At 45.2% G+C, this 16,712-nt stretch overlaps 1 protein-coding gene across 1 annotated transcript; it reads right to left on the bottom strand.

Moving 5' to 3' along the window:
• Window positions 1–951: 951 nt before the first annotated feature.
• pdia1 (disulfide-isomerase) lies at window positions 952–16,505 on the bottom strand. Its single transcript, NM_001141142.2, is given in 3 exon segments — window positions 952–1,582; window positions 14,160–14,213; window positions 16,222–16,505. Coding segments are annotated over 3 exon segments (201 nt in total). The 5' UTR covers window positions 16,361–16,505; the 3' UTR covers window positions 952–1,574.
• Window positions 16,506–16,712: the final 207 nt, after the last annotated feature.

Below are 16,712 nucleotides of genomic sequence, written 5' to 3' on the forward strand. Positions count from 1 at the left end.
GAAATCCAGGGCCTGCATATAGACCTCTATATACTCTCTGCAGGGCTATTTTAGGTTCCATCACCTGACAGGTCAAGTTCTAGAATTGGATGAGTGACCCTAAGAGGCGGGACCATCCTGTCCCAAGCACTGGACGCAGCTCATAGTGCCAGCCATGACAGTAGCAGTAACCACAGCTTCTGTTTTCACCCACAGCCTATTAGACCCACTCCCCCCCCCCCCCTCCCGCTTTTGAACTTGACCCCTCCAGCTCCCAGATGCTCACCATTCAAGATGCATGACAGCCACTGGTCACACGCCACTGAAGGGGGAGAACCTTCTCATAAACAGGACATAGAAGCCAATGCTAGGCATCGGGCCAAGTGTGTGGGGGGGGGGGGGGGGGGGGGGGGGAGGAGGGGGGTCAAGTGTAATGACTGGGCTGTTGAAAATAGCAATGTTGACAAAGCGTTTCAATTAGACTTCAGCAAATGAATCTGTCAGTCATATACTATGCATACCTTTAACGTTACAGAAGTGTAAATTAGTCAATATGGCTTTAGTTTGGTTGTCGTCGGAAATCTACTGCAAGAGACTAATCCAGTAAGCATGACTTAAAAATGGCTGTTTTTCCTTCCTTGAGTCATAGTTAGACAGGTGTACTTACTGTCCATGTGTTATAACCATTAGAAGCATAGAACCCTAGCTACAGCCTATTTCAAATACATTTAATGGTGACATACACGTCGAGGGTGTAGCGAAATACTTGTGGGAGCTAGAAGCACGACTGTCCTATCTGTCAGCACCATCTTAATAGCATAAGTACTATTTACTGGCATACGTATGTGATCATGGTAGGCAATCCAGTAGATAGTCTCCCTTTAAAACTCCACAGTATTGATATTTTGAAACAATGTTGCGCTAAAAAGCACAAGAATAAAAGCCAACAGTTATTTTTTCTTATTTTTATTTAATTTGGCCACCAGTTTTCACTTTTCCACGTCAAATTCAATGTGATGGAATGCGTTTGTTTCTAAGTCATTTCCCCCACCACTTTGAACAGCTGCTGTTGAACCTCACCCCGGTCTGCCCTATTCAACCCTCCCATCCCAGCCAAACATCACAAAAACATTCACAACCTTGTCCCTGGACGTAAGAAGAAAAGCAGACTCACGCAATCACGCTTACACACCACCAGGCACACAAACATCTCCATGGGGACAAGAGCCTCAGTTAGAGCCGAAGCCAGAGGGATGGGGGCAGTACAGGTACGGTGGGGGTAGGACTGTTGCACTGTTCCCCACCTCCCCAAAGACAACCAGGACAGAGACCCCTCTCAAGAGTCCCAAAACACAGATCCTTTTAAGTACCCAAACCTTCCGACAGTAACCATGTGGAATCTGACGGCATAAACACAGTAGCCTGGTCTCAGATCTATTTGTGTCGTCTGGTCAAGACTATAGGAGTTGGCAAGACTGCACAAACAGATCTGGGTCCAGGCTATGAACACAGTGATAGAAACAGAAACCGTCCTGGGCCTCCCCACAAATCCCAGGTCTAACAGAGTCAGAGGGCCAACTCTACCCAGCTTAACTTTAGCTGGGCATTACTGGTATACACAGATTATTTAATGACAGATTTTAAAAAATATATATTGAATGAAAATACAATTAAATAAAACAAGCTAATTCCAAAGTGTATCTTTTTTCTTTCTTTAAAAAAAAAGTAAGTCAGTAGCCATGCTGAAATGAGGGAAACTGAACTGAAAAACATGATTTGCAGACTTAGAGGGAATGAAGGCAGAGAGAGAGCGAGAGAGAGAGAAATACAGTGACCCTCAAGATTGGTCTCAGCTACAGATGCATATATTGCTTTCCAGGGGCCTCTGCTACATGGAACACGTTGCTTCTTTATTTTGTTACTCTTTACAAAAAAACAATAGGATGGCCCCAAGTCCCCTGAGAGATCAGTCCATACATCCCACCATATAACACCTCTGGCCCTCAAAAAGCCAAGCAGAGGAACAAGAACATAAGCAGCCCCCCCCCAAAACCTAAAAACCAGCTACACCACAAAACTGCACCATCCTCACACTGCGGCAGACTGGGGGAAAAGTAATTCGACAAGAAATGACAGGTACATAACCCAATTTGTGGATCCAACTGGATATGTCAAGCACAGTATCTTAATGCCATTCTTAACATTTTGGCAACACAACTCCATCGTTTGACTGATGAGGAACGTTGGTAATGAAAAAAGCCGTTAAGACCACGAGGTGCCGTTCTGCTCTGTTGAGTTCCCATGACAAGGGGACAGACGAGTCCATCCGGTCCAGCGGGAGGGAGAAAGGGGATCGAGGTTGTGGCGGTGGCTTCAGGAGGGGGGGCTGGCCGAGGGTCCTGCCACATCTGCTGACAGACTGACTGAGGAGCAGTTAAAGGAGAAGTATTAGTGTTCACAGAACAGGGGTGGAAGTGATGGTGGTTGGTAAAAGGGGTGGGGGGTTCGTCTCTCCTCTCTCCTTCGCCGGGTCTTATAACTCGTCGTGGTCGCCACCGTCAGAATCACTGTCCTGTTCATCCAGGTCTTCCATATCCTAGGAGAGAGGAGAGGGTGTTTAACACCTGGCTGGAGGAAGCCGTTCTCTGAGTCTGCCCTGACTGGATGCTATACTGAACATTGTGGTGGGAGGATACTAACAAAGCTCATTTTGTGTGGCTGTCCTGACACAAACCATAAACGCTCAAATTCTAAATGGGCAACATGACATGCTTGAAAGGTTGTTGAAAAAAACCGCGACCTGGAGAAACCCATGTCCATCTATGGCGAAACATATGTACATATGAAAACAACCTATGGACAAGACATGTGGAGCACTGAGGTTTAACTGAAAGGCCCTCCATGCCCATTCATCACTTTTGGCAGACCGCATGAACAAATCCAGCATGGTAACCCAAACAGTATGTGGTTAATAATGAATAACACTTACTGTTTTATTAACTTCGTATGTATATACTGCATTGTAGACAAGGCATATCCTATTTAACTAGTGCTGTACATGTACTATTTTTCACATATCCATTTATCCATCCATCTACACACAGTGCATTCAGAAAGTATTCAAACCCCTTTAACTATATTTTGTTACATTACAGCCGTATTCTAAAATTGATTAAATTGTTAGTTTTTTTCAACAAAGTACTGAGTAAAGGGTCTGAATACTTACATAAATGGGATTTCAGTTTATTTTTAATGAATTTTCAAACATATCTAAAAACCAGTTTTTTGCTTTGTCATTATGGGGGGAAAAAATTATGTAATCTAGTTTAGAATAAGGCAGTGACATAACAAAATGTGGAAAAGTCAAGGGGTCTGAATTCTTCCCGAATGCACTGTACATTCTATCCACGTTGTCTATACATCAAACACTTTGGACTCAGACGTCGCTCGTCCTAATATTTATAGATTCTGTTAAATATGTGTATGCAACCCAAAGATATTTGAAATGACAGTCTTGCAAAGATGCCATTCAGTCACAGCTGCCAGGGGAGGGATACTGTTGACTGAGGATGTGGGGGTGAGGAAGGTGGGGTTGGGGATATTGACTTGCACGTTCGGACATGAGGTCTGGTCCGAAGGGAGAGCCTGGTAAACAGCGGCGACAGCTGCAGCGGGCATTAGCGACCGCAGTCGGGGAATGGTCTGCAATTAGACTTCTGAGAAGGGGGTGTGTGGTAGTGGGATGAGGGCCTTCAACTAGTTTGAGCTGGATCTCCAGTGGGTTTTGGATGCATGCCCTGGTCTAAGCACCCAGCTAGGTGCCAGGGAAGGAGCGAAACCCCAGCCGCATCTCAAAAAGCCACCAGGCTTTCTTTAAAAACATTTTTTTTTTTTAGAAGCATTAGAGATAGATTACTGGCTCTTGTCATTTGGCTTCAAAATGGAGAGAAAAATCATCATTCCCTTGTGCAAGAAGTCTTGGATGACGACATCATAAGGAACATGACTCAATTTCTCAAAATGTCGTACTCCGTTTTGTGCATTACTTCATACAACTGGGCATTAGAATTTATACCAGGATATTCCCCATTAGAATTATTACAATCTCAGGTCAGGATTTTTAGTGGGTAAGGTTTGTCATCTCCTTCATTGATGACAGACATGGGCTGCTGGACTAATGACTGTCTCGGCCTTAATGGGTCATGTATTGAGCATGTCTGTCTGGCTGCCTGCTGTGCTTGAAGACTGAGTTATGGAAGTCTTCATCAGCTTGACCTACATCTCCACTAGACCCAGTTTCCTCCAGGTTGGATTGGAAAGTGGTAGAGTCAGTGAAGTGAGATGGGGAAAGACAACAGACTTCAACACTGACAAATAAATAACATCATGCAAATACCCATTACAATTGTTTCTGCATTGTCCTGAGGCAAAGAGTAGGCTTCACTTCTATTTATTTAACTAGGAAAGTCAGTTCAGAACAAAAATTCTTATTTACTATGACCTATGAACAGTGGGTTAACTGCCTTGTTCAGGAGCAGAATGACAGATTTTGACCTTGTCAGCTCGGGGATTCAATCAAGCAACCAATCAGTTACTGGCCCAACGCACTAACCACTAGGCTACCTGCCTTTTAAATCGACTTAAAAAAAGGTAGGCATGTGACCCCAATTCAAGTTACCCAAATCTTCAGGAGAGGTGGTCCTGTGGGTCTATTCTGGGTGACCTACAGGATACTGAATATCCCCCCAAAAGGCACCTAGTGTGATGAGGCCTTGCTTGCACATGCACGAATCTTGGGCCAGTTTCTGGGGAGAATTCAATTGATCAGGATGCGTTGCACCAAAAGTTAAACCTTGTCCAACATTGCTGTATTCTCCTGCCCTGTCCACCAATGCATTACTCTTACTGGATAAGGTTTGGCTGTAATTCAAACGCATCATTTTCTGACCGTTTGAAAGCGGCCTTGAGAAACATTCACATTTCAGCGTGCACTCAGCATATGACCGTGTAAAAAAATAAGTCATTGTGAAAAAGGTGGGCGTTTTCAGTTCAAAACTGCAAGTAAAACGATTGGGCTTTGAAACGGTTTGCACGATTCCATTTTGACCGCATAGCAATGCCTTGCTGTTTAATGCAAATCTGTCATGCAAACATAATTGTAGTGTCTGCTTAAGCATGAAGACAAACTGTTTTTCCATACTAATCCAAGGGGTGTACTTACATCAATCCCCTCATCCTCCTCCCCTTCCTCTCCAGCCGGTGCACCGCCATCCTTGCCTCCGCTCTCCAGGAACTTGGTGAAGCCCTCCAGTGTCCTCTCACCATTGTAGTCGACCACCTGCATGGAAAAAAATCACATGCATCAAATTTCTATAGGGATTGAAATACAAATTGATAATTTTCCTTTGCTTTTCCATGAGAAGAAAATGCTCTAACCAAGCAAGACTGACTGCATGCACCACCAACTATCAAATGTGGCAAAATTGGAGCTATAAAACCCCAAGAAAGTCCAGTGGTCCATTTGTCAAATAACTACTGAAATCTTATCCAAATGTCTAATTATTCAAATCAGCCTGTGGGGTCCCTCAACACGTGCCAATTTGAATCTGGAGCCAATAACCTTTGAGGCCACAGCCATCTTCAGATCTGTGCCAATGAGCGGTCAAGAGGAGATACACAACTATTGATGGATGAGAGAAGGCCAAAGGTGTGTTGTTTCTGGCCCTTCTCGTTTATAGAACCAGTTACTATAGGACTGCCCTTGAGATCGGTCTTGAGGACAGTCGCAGAGCTCTGCCTCCAGACCCATGTAGTCTTAGCCAGTCAGTTAATACAGAGCATAACGAGCTAACAGACAGGCGGAGCCTGGGGCTACTCGTGCAGCTGCCTCCTTCCCTAGCCATCTCTGGCTCTGTCACAAGGAGGAATGGCTCAGGGTCAGGGTTAACCCCAGGGCTCTTCGCAAGGGGAATCCCAACATAAAGCTCCCAATTAAGGCTGCCAACCTCTTCCAGGAGGCTTTCTGTAGTTGACTGCTATGGGATATAGTTCAGGGGGAGGGGGGAAAGAGTGCCAGGGTGGTCTTTAAGAGCAGATGTGCATTTTGTCATCTTGAATCTTGTTCTGAAGTGGTAAAATCTTAACCACACTGCTAAACCTATTGCCTAACCTGAAATTGAAAAGCTTTTTTAAAATAAAGCCAATTTTAACATTTCAGCTGGCCTATCTAAGGGGAAATGCTTAGCTCTGCCTCCAAGACAAGACTCATGACAATAAATGCCAACCTGCTCTTTAAGAGCTGGGGTGAGGGTCTCAAGAGGATCCCAAGAGGGTGAGGGCATTATCGGGCAGCCATAAAAAGAGAGGGGTTGGGTTTGGTAGAAGTGGTAAACACCACCACAAAGGCAGAGTCTCTCAGAGGGCCAGCAGGCTTGGGTTTCTGCATGTGTGGCTGTCGCTGCTAAATCAACCCTCCTAGTGAGTGTGACAGCTACTTAACCTGATCATAATAACCGCACACCCACCTGTAATGCTGTGAAATGAAAGACGATATTTCAGTAGGGTGGATGGATGGGTGTGGGTGGATGGATGGGTGTGGGTGGATGGATGGGTGTGGGTGGATGGATGGGTGTGGGTGGATGGATGGGTGGGTGGCCAAAAGCCATGCTTCTGAGATGTTTACCGAGAGAGTGAAAGCCCAGAATGGGTTGTGCTACTAACCAACAGGGGATTCAATATTTCTCTTGCGAGGGCTTGGTTTTCAAAAGTGAGACCCGTGCTCAAATGCCAGGCAATTTAACGCTGGCTATGTTGGGGAAATGAGCCAATTAAACAAATATGTTGTCATGTTATCCAAAAGTGGAATTAGACCTTGGTCATTCCAAAATGGGGTTGTACAGAGGACTTCTAGTGATGCAATAATCTCATAACATTTGGGTATATAGCAGAGCCCCTCCGTCTCACCTCAAACTCCATCCCCTAGTGTGGGACAGAGGAACTGACCAGCTGAGGACCATGTCAATGAAAACATTGTCATGATATACATTTGGGAGTCAACTGCCAACAGTTCCATACGGCTGCTAACGCCGACAGACATTCTACCTCTTTTCAGTAGACTTACCTTGTGCTCATCGCCTGCCGGGAAGAACTTGAGTGTGGGGAAGCTGTGTACTTTGACTGTCTCGATCTCGTTGGCTGTGGAGTCCATCTTAGCCACGACGATATCGGCGCTGTCCTGGTACTTCTCTCCCAGTTTGGTCCAGATGGGGTCAAGCTGTTTGCAGTGGCCGCACCAGGGTGCATCTGCAGTGGGAAGAGCAGAGGAGCAGTCAGGGATAAGAACATTTTCATGTCCCATACAAGCTCATTGATCAGCACCTGAATGCTTAGGCTGGTTATTGTATTGCATGATGTTACTTTGCCTTCCATTTGTATCCACAGTAGAAGTATCATGACATTGCATCGGCATGGATATAAATAATCACTGATGCACAGATAGATACACATGCATGGAAAACATAATGCACAGCTGTATCGGATCATTTATACAATGGAAAGTGACTGGAATAGGGGAATGGCTTGCCAGCTGCCCATTAATTCAAGCCTGTGGGCTGTAGTTGCCGAGGTCGGCAGTTAGGTTTACAACAGCTGTGCCTCCCTACAATGCCATCCTGCCCCAGCAACCCAAACACTGGGACACTTCAAACATGCAGAGAGAGCATAGCATGTGCACCCCCAGCTAATCGCCCTCGCTCCCCTCAACCGGCTAGGAAATACCCTCCAGTCGTATGAGAACCCCCCCAGTCAGTGACCGTAAGCGACATTACATTAAAGCCCAGGGATGGAAAATTCCTCACTCTGGGTCACCACAACAGTGGAGGAAAGTTTAGTAGTTGCGAGCTATAAAAATCTCCTCCCACGACTAAATTTATCCCAATGTTTCCTTACTCAGTCTTGGGTTACACATCGATTCGTGTGGAGGGCTGATGGAGTGATCTTAGGTCCCTGTCTCTTGTACATCTGCTGGGGCTTAGCGCAAAGGTGCGGGGGGCATCGCCAGGGCTAGGAGAAAGACTCCTGTTTCAGACTCAGGATAGCATCGCACCTCCCGTCCTCCCTCCACGTGGGCGGTGTAATCAAAAGAGCGCACCTCAAAATATATCAGGGCCATCGACCCCTGAAAAGTGAGCCTGTCGACCACCTGGGGCTTACACATGGTATTGATGAGAGGGGGTAGTACTTACAAAACTCAACGAAGACATTCTTTTTGGGGTCGAAGACGACCTCCTCAAAGTTCTTGCCGACCAGGACTCTGACGGGGTTCTTGTCCCAGTCTTCAGGGATGTCCTGGCTCATGAGGTGGGGCTGTGGGGGGGAGACGCATGAGGAGAGATTTACGATGGATTACATGACTTTTGCAAAACTAAGAATGAGCTGAATTATGTTAGTTCCAAACGAAGCAACACTTGACTCAGGTCATAAGGAAATCTCCTATAGAATGGGAATGATGCAAAGCCTGCACAGCGCAGATACTCCCTCACACCACTAAAATAAATATGGAGTCTAACCAATACTTGCTAGTTCAGGTGTGTGATGCAGGCCCACATTTGTTTGTCTCCCTAAAAGTCCTAACAACTGGCACTAAACCTTATGACCTAACAATTGTCATTTGTAACACTTTCGGGCACAGCATGTTAGCCTAGATCTGCCCATTCAAGCCACTGCCATTGACGCCCAGCCATCGAGCCATGATGACTGCACTGACCTAACAGTAAGAGACTGGTTCATCAATGTCTACAGTAGGGCACGGCTGTTCTCACCATCTAGGCTGAGCTGTGGCCTACTGTACTGAACTTATCAGCAGTCAGGGGCACCCCAATGATCTAGAAACCTCATTAACAGCATAACCCTGTAATCTGAGTAACACTGTCCTAAAACACACACGGAGCATGTACACTTGGAATGTCTGTAGTCATTGTTAGGCCAACACACACACACCTTGAGTTTTCCCTCTGTGAAGAGTGTGCAGAAGGCGACGATGTTGTCGGCAGTGATGGCCTCGCTCTCGGGCCTGTACTTGGTCATCTCGTCCTCCAGCGTGATGAGGCGGATGGCAGGACACTCCTCCTTCTTCAGCCCAAAGAACTCCAGGATGCGCTGGTTGTCGTCCACCTCGCTGTCGATGAAGATGAACAGGATCTGGGGGAGGCGAGGAAGAGGATGAAATACGAGGCTTATGTATCTAGCTTTTAGTCTAGGTAGGTATTCTATGTACACTCCAGTACAATCTCAATGGTACATATCCACAGTGCTGCACATGCAGTAAATGACTTTAAAGCGCTGGATGAAAAATAACTCGCCCTTTCTCATAATAAATAGATCAGGAATAACGAGCACACTGCCTTTACTGGAGATAGGGTACAATGAATGAAGGTCGTCACTTTGAATCCGTTCAGTCTGGTCCACCCACCTTGCCCTTGAATCCCTCCGATGCCTTCTTGAACTCGACCATTTTTTCGTTGAAGTCGGGGGCAGCCTTGGGCACGAACATGAGGATGTGAGACTTGATTTCTCCTCCGAAGATCTTGGGGGCGGTCTGCAGAGAAAACACAATGTTATGAAGCACGAATGTCATACACGGGGAACAAAGCTCAGGATATAAACGCTTGTATTAAAGTTGTGGGAACGGTACTGAAGGTTCCTGTGACAGCCGTCATAGGGCCTTGGTGGGGATGAGGCTGTCGATAGATTCTGTAGCTTAGTGTGACAGAGGAGAGAGAGTTCATCTGGAAAAAGGTGTATTTTCTGAGTGAGTGGATATTTGAGAGCACATCGGTTTCAGTATCAGCGGTACAAAGCACAGCCGTTACCTGTTCGGTAAACTCAATGACCAGGGGCAGCTGGTTGGCCTTGATGAAGGCCAGCAGGTCAGCCTTGCTCAGCTCTCCGTCAAAGGTGTTACGACCCTCATCGAACTGTAGAGGAGAAGACAGACGGAAACATTAGTTGGAAGCCAAACCCACTAATAAGTCACCAACTTGCCAGTTAAGTCCCATTTTATTATATTCTGCCTGTGAACTCCCCACAACCCAAACAAGCTCATTTAAATCCCTTTGGTAACCCCAGCCGAAGAAATCAACGTTAGGCTAAATGGGGTTTTATTGAGTGTTAAGAATAGCAGTACAGTGCCGGTCAGCCCTTACTGGTACACAAAGGGAAAGTTGGGAGACCACAGAAGTGTGTCAAGGTTGAATTACTGAGAGAGCGAGAGAGAGCGAGAGCGAGCGAGCGAGCGCGAGAGAGCGCGAGAGAGCGCGAGAGAGCGCGCGAGAGAGCGCGAGAGAGCGAGCGAGAGAGAGCGAGAGCGAGCGAGCGAGAGCGAGAGAGAGCGAGAGAGAGCGAGAGAGAGCGAGAGAGAGCGAGAGAGAGCGAGAGAGAGCGAGAGAGAGCGAGAGAGAGCGAGAGAGAGCGAGAGAGAGCGAGAGAGAGCGAGAGAGAGCGAGAGAGAGCGAGAGAGAGCGAGAGAGAGCGAGAGAGAGCGAGAGAGAGCGAGAGAGAGCGAAAGCAGACAATAGTGGGGTAGTATGATGACTGATGAGCAGGGGGCTTACCAGGTGATAAGACGGAGGAATCCCATCTATGTCTCATTAGAAATGGCGGGTTAAGCCTTTAAAATGACAGGCAGAAATGTAATGAACAGCGACATGTAAAGGCCTGCCGTTAAGCTGGCCCTCCCTGACCACTAAAGGGCAATGATATAAAAAAAAGTAGGATAAAAAAAAATTCTAAGCAGAGGGAGAGATGGAAACAGGTTGACAAGTGTGGTCTGGTCTAGTCTTGTCCAGCCATGAAAATCCAAAGGCTTATGGGTGACATCTGTTTTTAAATGTCAGATGGAATCTTACTTCTGCTGAATAGGAGCCAAATCCTAACTTGAGATCTAACACACATTTTCTCCCATAGACATCAGTGCCTTATTTCGCAGGTTTGATATTCAGCCATATGCCTCATACTGGAAGACTTTCAGACCATGTTTACAACTACTCAACCCAAACCCACACTAGCGGCTGGCTTCTTTCCTTGTTGACCAGTGATGACTTATCAGGTGAAAGGAAAAACGTATTTGACAAGGCAGGAATATCTGATACCTATGAAAAGGCAGGAATGTGGTTATAACTTGTCGCATAACAACTAATGGAAAGTCCATGTGGACTGTGACCCAGTTCAGCCCAGGTCCGTTTAATCTGACAAGATGTGGCTTGGCTTCGAAATACAGATATCCAATTACCACATCTGGTCCTTTTAAGTATCATTGTCATTTGAGGGAGGGGAGAGGGTAAGACCATTACATGTAGGAGCCACATTTAATAACCAGTTGACCTTCACTGTAAAATCTGAATGAAGAGGAATCCCTCATCTTGCTATTACCGAGGAAATGCTTGTTCAAATGAGTGAATTCCTCAGACAGAGACTTGAGTATGAAGGAAGAATCTCAGGAGGGCTATATCAAAGAAGATGGCTTTCCCCCTTCTTTTAAACTGTAAAGCACTGCACTTCACTTTAGAGACCAGCCAATGAGACTAGCAGGAAATCCCTATGACCTAATACAGTGGCTGCCACTAACCCATCAGTGATCATCTAGGCATGTCTAGCTCAATGATCATGGTTACACCATGATCAGGGTAGTAATTTTGAAAGATGAAGACATTTGCGTGATTATGTCATACTGAATCTAAGTATTCGCTCCGTACCTTCTTGAAGAGGACGACGCCATCCTTGGACACCTCGAACTTGGAGAAGACGGCGTCGTTGGAGGTGATGCCGAACGGAACATCATCGACGGCCTCTGCAGCATTCAGGAAAGCCTTGGCTCCCTCAGACTCGACATCCTGGAGGACAAAAAGACGCTTAGCTTAGATGCTGTCATACATGATCCGTCTAGTGGGAAATGGGACTTAGTTGGCACTAAACTTTCCTTCAAAGAATCCCTGCAGATTGACCTTGTAGTAGCACAGTGACCTTGCGCAGCTAGGCCAGAGTAGTAGGTCAGAGGTCATCGTCTCACCTTGAAGAAGCCGATGACTGCTACCTCGTTGCCGGCGATCATGGACTCCGCCTCGGTGACCTCCCCCAGTTTGGTGGCGGCTGGTCCAGTGCGCTTCCTCAGCCAGTTGACGATGTCATCAGCCTGTCTGCCAGCTGCAGGAAGGGAACAACAGTTCTAGTAAGTCACTATAGCAGCATTCAAACATTAATAATGTATGAGATTGATTCCCTACTTCCTTTGTTTGTTGTAATGTATTCACTGAGCAGACAAGGTTGGCCATGGTAAACAATACAAGAGAATAGCAAGCCTGCCTCATGTTTTCTAATCATGTACAGATCAGAGATGACAGCAAGGGCGGACACAAGGATGCATTTTGAATATTGGAACAGGGCCCAGGTCACATGAGCAGGGCTGGTTGAATAGAGACTAATGGTACAAATTAAACAATGCTTCAGGGTGAACAGGCAGAAAAGCAAATGTACTCTGCCACGACTGTGGTGTACTTGAGTAAACACAGCTACAAGTATTGCTGCCATTATTCTACTTGAATGGTCATTATGAGGGACAAAGGACAGTTTAAGACCTCTCACTTAATAAAGTATTTCTTAACTTATTTGGTCACACCAGCCTTTTTACTGGCAGACAAAGGAAAAAGGTAGCTACATTCCTCCGCGATTCGTTTGCCCCACCAGAGAAGACTTAAGCTCTCTAAGAACCAACGTGTCCCAATTAAGTGGGCTGACTCATGATTAACCTGCATGTTATTCCAAAAAGAGCCAATGACGCAACAGCGGCGCAACACCGCTGAGCGACGCTGTAGCCAGGCCAGACAGACACAGCTGGAGAAGGGATACTGCTGCCCGTGGCCTTGTGAGTGCTCCGCTTTTAGCCCAGAGAGAGCGAGTGCTGGAAGTTAGGGCGGTCTCCCCCCCCTTAAAAGAAAACGCAGCCAGTCAGTGAGCAAACGTGAGGAACTGCACATTGCCTGGCTGGGGGGGATGGGAGGGAGAGAGAGCATGGATAGAATGTGTGGAGGAGGGAGGGGCCCCTTCATTTAGTCACAGTTATATGGGGAAGAGTGAATGGGCCATTGGCTAACACTTGGCTGATAAGATCACATTACCAGCATAAGAAAAGGCAGTACTTAGTGTCTGAGCCATCCTTCAGAAAATAATTATCTGATCATACACATGATCTATGCCTGATGATCATAACTGGACTACATGACACAGCTTATCACTTTTGGTAATAGTTGTACCAGTCCCTGAGGTACTTAGGCATTGAGTAATTAGGTTGTTCCAGATTTAGTATTTGAGATCACAATAATTTACAATAGAATAATTTGTCAGTTGATAATCTTATTTGATATAATTGGTTATTTGAAAATCGAAAGAAATGTAGGGTAGAGCCTTGTCCAATTCACTTGAGAAAGTGAAAAACTGGGCTAAATTTGTAATGGCTATCCAAGTACACAGAAATAGCCCAGTTCTGCCTATGGACTCAGTCCACGATCATGTCTAGCGCAATATATGCTATAACTAGGGCTGTGACGATTATGGAATTTTAGGTAACGATTAATTGTCATGCAAAGACACGGTTGTCATTGTTTTATTTTTACAAAAGTGTAAATTAAGTGTAGCTTATGCATTATAGGAAAATGAGTTACAACATACCTAATGAAAACACAGCTTTGGTGAACCCCCCCAGTCTGAAAAGCAAATGGTTTTGAACGCTTGGAACTTTTGGAAATAAAGCTTCATCCCGCACGTGACATTCTGCTCATAAAATGATTCAACTTTACCCACTTCATGTAAAAATTAACTGCTATTGGGTGAACTACATCTCCTTAAAATATGAAGTTGAACCCCATCGCTTCTGAAATTAACGGGCTACGACGATTCTGATTAGTACTTTCTTTAGTTCACAGTTACACGACAATCATGCCAGCCCTAGCTGTAATATACATCACTCCACTACTCACCAGAGTACTCTTTGGGCGACTCCTTGTCTCCCCCCTTGAAGAACTTGATGGTAGGGTACCCCCGGACACCATACTCCTGGGCCAGTTCTGCCTCCTCTGTGGCGTCCACCTTGGCCAGGCGGATCTCTGAGCCCTCTGCCTTCAGCATGCTGGCAGCTTTGGCATACTCCGGGACCAGGGCCTTGCAGTGGCCGCACCACGGGGCATCTGGAGCAAGAAGGAAATCGTAGAAATAGAATTAGACCACACAGCTTCAGAGTTGAGAGATTCACACCGACAGGTGAAGTAGATGCAAATACTGTAGTGACTGTTGATATACTATGTTAACATTTGAGTGTTGCTACATGTTTGGGCCAAAGGGATGCTTTCTAAATACTAAACACCAATATTGGTACAATGTTTGTATGGAGGGAGACTTGTGTATTTAGAATTTCCAGTTAAGTGAGCAAAACATTTACTTACAGTAGGCTATTTAGAGGGCGTGGAAAAACCTAATCTGGCAAGTTAGTTTTCAACGAGCTCACTGAAAAGACTAGTCTTGGGCTATAACTAAAATAGTGAAAATGTTGCCTGAGAAGAGAAGTGAATTTTTAATCTGACTTCTTATGGGAGGACATAGAATGGCTTGTAAAGGTTCTGAATGCATGAACCCTATGAAAAAACCCATGAAAGTTTGAACAAACTTAACCTATTGACTGCCTGTGATGGTGTGATTAATGGGCTTTGAGATGTCAAGATATCACAATAAGCATGACAAGTCTATTAAGCTTGGTTGTAAGTTCAAAGTCCAAAGGATATTTCCTCAAATGATAGTCCTACAGCAATTACTTTAAACTAAATAGTATGTTTATCATCGATTCAAAACTTCAATAAAAATGAGTTGGTGCGTTTTCATTGCAGTGTTTCTTAGTTTCAGTGGAGAAAACCCCCAAGTTCCATCAGCCAGGAGAGTTAAACAAAAGTTTAACAGATGATTGAACTTTGAAGTACACGTCAACTGAGCATCTCATTCAAGCCTTCAGGTCCAGCCAGTACGTGAGATACGTGAGCAAACTGTTTTTAGCCCACGCCCACGTCGCTCATTGGAATGTCCGAGTCGTGGAGTTCTCCGATTGGTCTGCAGGCTTGTCAGTCTGCAGGCTAAAAGTTCAGAATACCTCAAGAGTTTGACAGTTGTAGCAGGACCGGTCTGCTGGTAACATCAAAACTATTTATTAAAGAAACCCATTGCACTTAAGAAAAAGTGGAAACCACCAAGTTCACAAGTTAATAAGCATTTAACAAATGTGTCGCAAAACCACTGCAGCAACTTATGTGAATGTCAGTAAACTTACATCAAAACAGCTCCTAACTGAAACCGGAGTAGAAAGTGTGCATGACCAGGAAACGATATCTAGCAATCGAAACTCAAGTGGTGAATGAATCAAACCATACACGTCACTCTTGCAACTAATGGAGTCTGCTTGATGTATTCACACGACTGAATGGTGTCATCACTCAAGAGATGCTTTGCCGGCACTGTTGCACACAGCTAGAGTATTCTAAATCGTGCATGAAGTATTCTCTCGAGGGTACACAGAAGCACAAGCCATCCCTTGTAAGCTAAACAAACAAGTTGTAGTCACGTTTATAAACTTATATGAAGCAACCAAGGCTGGTAAAGAAACCGGCACTTTCACCAACAAGAGAGGTCACAGACGAATGTGACTTTTTTTTTTTTTACTTATCAGTCCTGTGACGGCTAGTTCGGGATTCACTGAATGCTCAATTTGCCTGTGTGCCAGGTATACTAGCTAGATAGCCAAATACAACAAAGTCCCGTATTATTAAGGTTAATCAAATGTGCAGTAACTAGTTAACGTTACTAGTTAGTTGGCTAACTAGGAATGACATTGCCTTAGATTGCTTCAAAATATATAACGTTACTACTTGAAATACAATGGCCAGCAGTGCAATCAACAGTTAATGTATGAAACAGGCCTAACGTTAGTTAGTGAAATTGGTCGCTAACTAGCTAACGTTTGCCCAGCAAACCAATCAGGAAAGCTAGCTAGCTGACGTTGGTATGCCATTCCACCTTTGCGGTAGCTGAAGTGAAGCTGATAACACAACTGCAAGCGAACTCCGCTAGCTAGCATAGATGCGTGAACAAATTAGCAGGCAAGCAAACAAGTTAGGTTGTCTAAGCCTTTATATGATCAGGTAGTTTACTTACAGAATTCAACTAAGATGTTTGGGTGAGCTTTCAAAGCCTCCTCGAAATTACTTTTCTTCAGCACCAGAACATCATCTTCTTCGCCGATGTCAGCCCGGCTTAAAATTGCCAGTGTGCATAGTAGGAACAACTTCAACATAGTTGCTGTAGACTGCGGTTTCTAACAGACAATGTGTTCGTGCTACAAGTGAATGGGCTACCGACTGAAAGTGGTGTATTTATGTATTTCCTCGTCTTACAGTTAGAACTGTAGCTTGTATGTTGTGTCTACCGCTACTAACGTCGTGGCATTACGCGCAGGAACCAGAAGGGTCAGCCGTAGTGCGCAGGCGCATTTATCAGCTTGAAAGCTGCTCGTGTTGAATTGTGACTGGACCACAGCTGAAGGTACCTGGAAGTGAATCCAATTTGTCAATGGATGTGTATTGAAATCAATTGCAATTCTTTGCGGTCACATTCTTGCTGATATTTCAGAATTGTTAACACAACTA

The sequence above is a fragment of the Salmo salar genome, chromosome 12, assembly GCF_965601325.2.
Source record: "Salmo salar chromosome 12, fSalSal1, whole genome shotgun sequence".
NCBI lineage: Eukaryota > Metazoa > Chordata > Actinopteri > Salmoniformes > Salmonidae > Salmo > Salmo salar.